The sequence below is a fragment of the Harpegnathos saltator genome, unplaced genomic scaffold (genome assembly GCF_003227715.2).
Source record: "Harpegnathos saltator strain DR-91 unplaced genomic scaffold, Hsal_v8.6 scaffold38, whole genome shotgun sequence".
Classification (NCBI taxonomy): Eukaryota; Metazoa; Arthropoda; class Insecta; order Hymenoptera; family Formicidae; genus Harpegnathos; species Harpegnathos saltator.
In genome coordinates, this window is record NW_020230183.1 from 877378 (window position 1) to 884877 (window position 7500).

General features: G+C 55.1%; 1 protein-coding gene across 8 annotated transcripts in view; it reads right to left on the reverse strand.

Moving 5' to 3' along the window:
* The window catches only part of Dscam2 (Down syndrome cell adhesion molecule 2), a 100921-nt gene that overhangs the window by 14045 nt on the left and 79376 nt on the right, over positions 1 to 7500 (reverse strand). For 5 of the 8 annotated variants that reach the window (XM_025300685.1, XM_025300689.1, XM_025300687.1 and 2 more), the window contains exons 8-11: positions 5170 to 5314; positions 3526 to 3677; positions 2698 to 2970; positions 435 to 734 (exon numbers count right to left, since the gene is read on the reverse strand). In XM_025300685.1, coding sequence (XP_025156470.1) covers positions 435 to 734; positions 2698 to 2970; positions 3526 to 3677; positions 5170 to 5314 — 870 coding nt within the window. Of the gene's footprint in view, positions 1 to 434; positions 735 to 1953; positions 2239 to 2697; positions 2971 to 3525; positions 3678 to 5169; positions 5315 to 7500 lie in introns of all 8 variants that reach the window. The other 3 variants (XM_025300690.1, XM_025300686.1, XM_025300691.1) reach the window with 2 other exon arrangements.

Consider the following 7500-nt stretch of genomic DNA (forward strand, 5'->3'; position numbering starts at 1 on the left):
TCGAGCCCGACAAATTTCGAAACTTCGTTACGGACTATCGACGTTTACACTGAAAACTCATCCGGCTATCTTCTGCGATAATATAACTGGCGTGGCGTGGCGTGGCGTGACACCGATGAATTCACGAGAAAACTCTTCCGTTCTGTACACCCTCCTGCCACGCGCGCATTCGAGATCTGTTGTCGAAGCGACGATTTGTGTAAACCACTCGGGTACCAAAACGAACACGACGGGTCGCTCGGTGAGGCCGCTCGGTGAGATATCGCGGCTTTTCTCAAGGACTACGGAGAGATGCAGAGACGAGGCTAGAATTTATCGTTTACTTTTTCCTTTCTTTTTCTTAGCTGTAGGTCGGGTTGGAACGATATATCGAGAGAGGTGGCGAGGTGATCATTAGGAACGATAGGACAAGGGGTCGGCGATCATCTAGTTACCTTTTACCTGTAGCTTGGCCGTGTACCTGACCTCGGCGGCGGGGTTCGCGGCGACGCAGGTATAGTCGCCGGAGTGCTCGGCCGCGAGGTTCGTTATACTGAGGAGGCTCGAGTAGGGATCCAGTTGGGAGACGTTTGCGACGGAGGCGAGATTCGGCGGCAAAGGAAAGGGACTTTGGCCGTCTTTCAGCCAGGATATGGTTAGGGGTGGGTCTCCCGCCGCGACCCCGCACACCGTCCGCGTCCGCATCCCCTCGGATAGTCCCTCTTGGAACGTAAATGGCTCAATAATAGGGGGTACTGGAAAAGGTCAAGAGAGAAGAGAGAACCATACGTGAGAGCAAGAAAAAGATGGCACCAAAAAACGCAAGAACCTTGTATACCAGGTATATGTGTTCTTTTCATATATATATGCGTAAATATATATATATATATATATATAGTTTCAGTGGAAGTATATATACGTGTGTATATATATATATATATATATATTTATTTTTTCTTTTCGTTTCTGTTCCGCTTCCGCATCATATAGACAGTAGTACGTCCATGTATATATGTATAGATATATATATAGAATATAATATGTATATATATGTAGAATATGTACAATAGAGGCAGTATAGTAATGTAGCAATGTAGAGGAGAGAGAGGGTGGCCCCGCCGCGGACCTGCCCCTGACGCCCTCACACCTTGTACACATAGTTTGGCATCGCACACTTGCGCGCAGCATCCGATCCTTTCCAACGCAAGAGCGAGCGTTCGTTCATCTTTCCGAAGCTACCGTGACGTTCCCTCCGAGATATCCGATCGCGTGCATTTCGCATCTTACGCCTCTCTCGCGAGAGGAAGAGACGGAGAAAGGAAGAGAATGAGCGATATCAGAATACCATCCTGAGGGAAATTGAAGCAAGCGGCTGCTCTCTCCAATTCGAAGAAGTCTGCCGCGGCTCGCGGGAAAATTCTCAAATAACCGGACGCGGGAGGGAACGCGCGGCGTCGCTCTCGAGAAGTCGCAGTAGGGCGACTTCCCTTCGAGGACGTGTGGGAGAGGTAGAGGCGGGTATCGTGCATAAGGAAGAGTCACGCTAAGCGTGAGCAATCTTTAATTACAGATCGCCAAGTCTCTACGTTCCTTGGCGATGAAAGGTCGACGGGGTCTCGCCCGAGGGCCGCGCGCGAATGTACCGCGATAACGCTGCGACGTGCCCGTCGTGGTCGTCGCTCGTCACGTGACTCAACACCGAGCGAATTTCTCGCTGCATCGGCCGCATCAACGATGACTGCTCGCAGCGAGGTTGGAGCCTCCGCAGTTCTCGCGAATTTCGGTTTCCCGCGATCGCGGTCGTCGACGACCCCCCTCCCTCCCCGCCTCCCTCGCGACTCGCGACGCGCGGCCCATCGCCGAAAGACCAGCCGTCGTGTTTCGCACGCACGCAACAGACACACACACGCACGCAAAACTCGGGCGGTCAGGCGGTCGTCGGGCAAAATTGAAGGGGGCCTAGAGGAGGATTACCATGAACCACAAGCCGCTGCGTGTGCGATACCTCTGCGGCCACGTTACGGGCCACGCACGAGTAGTTGCCGTTGTGATCTGGAGATAAACTTTCAATCATCAGTATGCTATTGTACTGGTCCATATTGGTGACAGTGACGCGCTCCGACGGCCCCATCGAGCGTCCGTCCTTGAGCCACGTGATGGACAGCGGCAAATCGCCCCTGGTCACCGAGCACGTCAGGGTGGTGCGCTCGCCGAGATGCAGGTCGCGATCTGCCGTGAACGGGCTAATTTTGGGGGGAACTGGAATAATAACAACGAGACAGCTCGTGAGCGCGCGGATCATAAACATAGGACAGCGGCGGTCGGTAACATGGCGTGTCTCGGCCCCTCCTGCCGCATACAACGCGCCGTCCTAGAAATTATTTACCGCTCTGCCCAGCCCCCCACCCCCGTGTATCACTACGACCCCCTTCCCCCTTCCCGTCCCTTCCAAGTTTGACCTCGTGTTTGTCCCTCGTTCTTCGATTCGAGCGGATTCGGCGGATGAGCTCCTCCGATTTGCCCTCGCGTGGATCGTCGGGGATGTTCTCTCTCTCTCTTTCTTGCGTCGTGCCAGTTCCTTGGTGCTGCACCTTGGTAAGAAGGACCACCACACCGGCTCGTCGTCGTCGCTCGGAAGAAAGTGCTTCGCGACAAATCGCTCGTCATCCCCCACCTGCGACAATCGTTATCACGGGGAACCAGAAGTGAAGGCCTTACCGATCACGGCGACGTCGCCGGACCTCCTGGCGCTGTGGCCCTGCTTGTTCCTCGCCCAGCAGGTGTACACACCGGCGTCGCCCTTCTTCTGTACGCTGCTGATCATCAGAGTGCCGTCCGACAGCACCTTCTGACGCAGGTCGTCCGGTAACTCGCGATTCGCCCTCTCCCACTTGATCTCTTCGATCGGATATCCGGCCACCGGACACTTCAAACGGAGGGTCTCGCCGGCGACCGCGGTCACTTTCGGGATCAGGCGTATGTACGGCAATCCTGAACGGGAAATTCGCCGTTTCCTCGTTTTGTCACGCGAGTTTCGCAGCGCGCGCGCGCGCTGGACTCCTCCACGAGAAACTACAACGGCGTCAGCGAACGACCGGTTAGAAAATAACCCTCGCGTCATTGGATTCTTATCGTGCGAACATTCTTCTTTGCGCACTTTCGGCCTTCTCGGGCGTGTTAATCGGGCGGAATTTCTAATTCTAAACGCTCGCACTCTTCAATCACGTGACAGTCACATGCTAGTTAAACACTAGATACGGCTTCTGTTTCCGAAACGGGAGAGAGGGATATACAGAGAGAGGGAAGGGGAGAGAGTCTATAATTATGCAGGTTTACGCGATCAGTGATTGCTAATTGACGACCGGCCGTTCGCCGATGCGACTAGCCCCTACGCGAAAAATTCGTAGGGGCGCGCGGCGCGCGACAGGGTGACGCGACTGTCAATTTCGAGCCGACCTCGTTGGCGCCAGCGCGCGCACGTATACGAAATTAATTATAATTTATTTCACATTATACACGGGAATAGAATTAACGGAAGTTACGCACCGTAAACATTCAGCCGCGCAGCATGTGTCACCTTTCCCGCGCGATTTTCGGCGGTGCAGGAGTATTCACCCCCGTCCTCCACCATCACGTGACTTATGTTGACGTGGGATATCACATCGCCGTGCACCGTCACGTACTGGCCGATGACGAATCTTGCAACAAGCAATCATCGGGTGTTCTTCATCTAGACGTGGACTCGCGGATTGAGCCGACGCCGCTCGTCGAATTTTATATTGCGAATTTAAAACTCCGCGAGATGGAGCGAGATAAAGAGAGCGGGGAGGGAGGGGAGAGAGAGAGAGAGAGAGAGAGAGAGAGAGAGAGAGAGAGAGAGAGAGACATTTTTCTTCGGCAATGCGTGACAGCGCTGTCAGTAATAATCTTCCGGTCACGACAGCGCGGATAAAAGAACATGATAAAAGTCGGAAAGCTAACAAGATACGCGTAAACTTTTCACGAGGGACATTTCGCATTTCTCTCCGTTATCGATCTGACGCATCCCCAGACAGCCGCCAAACCGGCGCGGCGGTCTCGCGAATTTCGCGAGAGAAAGAACAAATGACAAATGCAGAGAGAGAGAGAGAGAGAGAGAGAAAGAGAGAGAAGGAGAGGGAGAGGGAGAATTGCGCGAGCCGGGGCATTATCGTTTAGAATTTGTCACGTTCCATCGCGATCGGAGCCGCGAATGAAGCTATAGCCGCGGGAAACGACGTCCAGTGGCGTGCGGGAGGGAAATGCAAGCGGCGGGAGGAGCAGATTGGAGGCAGAAAGCCGGCGATAAAACGGGATACGAGAAGGTCCGCGGGATGGCCCTTTATGCCGATCAGTCGTTAAACTAGACGCGTAGTTGCGCGGAGCTCGTGGGCTTTCGCCCACGTACGTGTGTACACCATTGCGGCTTCTCCCTCCCCCTCCTCCCCCTGCCGTACGTCCTGCGTGTACACGCTCACGCACACGCGCGATAAATATTCTCGCTTCTCGCTTCTCGGATATTGCCGCACGCGCGGAATTGCCCGCGCGCGTATACGATCGCGAATGACACCGTCAGGAATTACGGTTCAATTACGATAACGATAGTAACTGACGTTTAGGGCCGGCTGCATGCCGCCGTTCGTCGCTCGGCGCATTGCACACTGCACGCTTCCCCTCCCTCCCTCCCTGCCCCCTGTGCCCAGCATCCTTTATTTTAGGAACGCCGATCTCGATAATTTCGCCCTTCGCATTCCCAGCGCGCTTGCCCGCGCGTGGACGATGTTAATAATAGCGCGCCGTAATAGCGGCGCGTCCGCGGCGAGCTGAAGAAAATAAAATACAATGCGCGCGTGTGATACGCGCGACATGTTGGCTGTGTTCGTTCTCGGCATAACTCAATGCCGCTATCACGCGCAGTCTCGACGCGACCCCGATGTATCTTTTTTCTTCCCTTCTTCCCCGCCCCCTTCTCCCTTTTTTCACCTTTTTCCTCCTTTTTCTCCCTCCTTCTCTTCCTCTTCTTCCCTTTTTTTTTGCCCTTGCGGAACCATTAGTTACGCCGGTGAATTACGAGATATCAGTCTCGAATGGCGAGCGCGCGAATATCGGCAAAAATGTGGGGGCTCTGTCGGAGGAGGGGGGGAGGGAGGGAACTAGGACGCGCGAGCTTACCTTCCATTAGTCGGTAAGGGAAAACCGTCCAGCGCCCACGATACCTGAGGTGTAGGGTTTCCCGCGGCGGAGCATTTTAAGGACACGGCGGGTCCTGGCTGGAGCGTCTGCTCGATGAACGAGTACAGCAGCACGGGCGGCGCGTCTGAAACGTTAGCGTGCAAGGCGAGCTTAATTACGCGTAGGCGAGCGAATTTATGCCGCCGGGCGTTATCGTTAATCAGAGTCGTTAGAGCGGGAGAACACCTGGCGGCGATCGCTTCGGGATGGAGAGGAGGATTTTTACACGCCATCGTGGCCACAGATAATTAAGGCGAACGCGGCGACGTCCGCGCGGCGGACGAAGCTCGCTCTCTTCACCCTTCTCCCACCTCTCGCGAAAATTCTCCCTGTACAAGGATGATCTCGTGTGTTTTTCACGTTGCCGGAACTTGAAATCGGAATTTGTCGATGGATCGGCGCAGCGCGCTCTCACATTTTATATATTCTCGGATATCTGTACTTATATTTCAGCGCGTAGAAAATGTGGATTACCGATGTAATCCACACGAGTGCCGCGGACCGACAATAAAACGCGAGTGCTGCTGCTGCTGCTGCTGCTGCTGCTGCTGGGTTAAACGAGGGGTTACGAGCGCGTCGTGGGAAGAAGAAGACGAGCGAACGAGCGAGCGAGCGAACGAACGCGTACGAGCACGATATCCTGATCCTGAAAGCCGCCACGCCCAGCGCGCATCGCGATGGAATACGAAAGACAATGGGCTCGCCGTCACGGAAGCGCCGTGCGGATATTTCTCTTTTCCCCGTCGACGTTATAACCACGGCCGACACGGGATAGAATACGACCGACTCGCGAGGCAGCAGGGGGAGAGGGTGGCGTGGAAGCGAAGAAGACGCCGGCAGATGCGAATCCGTCGTGGCGTGAGATCGGGCGGACGACGGCGACGAGGCGTCGATACCGCCGCGGCTGCTCGTAATTAAAAGTATCGATTCCGCCGTCATTAAAAAAGAGAGAGAGAGAGAGCGAGAGAGCGAGAGAGCGAGAGAGAGAGAGAGAGAGAGAGAGAGCGAGAGCCCCGATTGTCGCGTCGCGAAGAGGAAAGGTTGGTGCCGGTGGTGGTGGTGGTGGTGGTGGTGGTGGTGGTGGTGGGTCTCGTCACCGTCGTCACCCTCGAAGAAGGGTGGATAGAAAACGATCTCGTCTGTATGAATGGCGGATCCTCGGCGGCTCCTCGTGCTCGCGAAAGCGTGCGCAAATCGATGAATCTCGTCTCTCGATGCCTGCCGGCGATTATCATGCGCCGCGACATCGCGCGCTTCTTCCATCTCTGGTCGATGAGACGGAATTTTAAGTGACGCCGATAACGACCGCCGCGGCATTACGATGCGCGCGATGGAGGCTGTTCGTCGACGAGGAGGCGCTGCGCGACGTTGGAAAGGTACAGCCGCGAAATATCCGTCGTCGTCGGTATCTCCGGCGAGTGCGCGTACTGCGTGCGGACGGAGTACACGCGCAACGGGGTTTACTGGCATAATTACACCGAGACGATAACGACATTCGACGGATCCCCGACGTTTCTCGCAGCGTCGTGTACGATCGATCGGGACGGGGTAATTGGATCTGCATTTTGCGCATTGCCGTTTACAGTAGATCCCCGTCACTCGCCGCGCAGCGGCCGCTCCCGGTGAGCGGTAGAAAAACGGCAAATTAAAGCACTCGCGAACGTTAGTCGAATTGGTAAAAACACGTTCCGCGCGCCGCGCCGGCCCGGTCCCGCTTGAAACACGTGGAATTCATTTTGAGTAATTTGGCAGTTCTGTTCGCCCGAGGAAATGACTTTTCTGCCGGCGCCGTTCTATTTTGTCGCGTACCATAGAAACTCGCGCTTTTGCGCCGACGCTCGAAATTGCAGCGAACAGGACGTTTTATGTGCAGCGACAGTGCACGATATCCGCACTCGTTCGCGGATCCGCGTTCGTATCAAAGAGCGAAATAGAAGGGCCGCGCTAAAGTTAATTTTCGTTCTCGTTCTCGTTTCTCTTCGCCGGCGTTAATCAGCCGATCGATAATCAGCCCCTGATTTTACACTGCGCGCGCGATTGCAGCAGCCTCGACCACGAGAAGCAACAGCGTCGCCGACGTTTCGCGCGCAAATCGTCCGTTTCCGCTTTCTCGCTTAAACGAACGCGCGGCCAACAACGACGATCGAATCGATAAAGCTAATCGCGAGAATGTCGGTGCCGTCGAATAACCGTGGAAGTTGCCGGCCAATCGCACGCAGTTGCTCTCCGTCGGACGAAGAGATTTTACGAGCGGGTGGTGCTTGAATATCG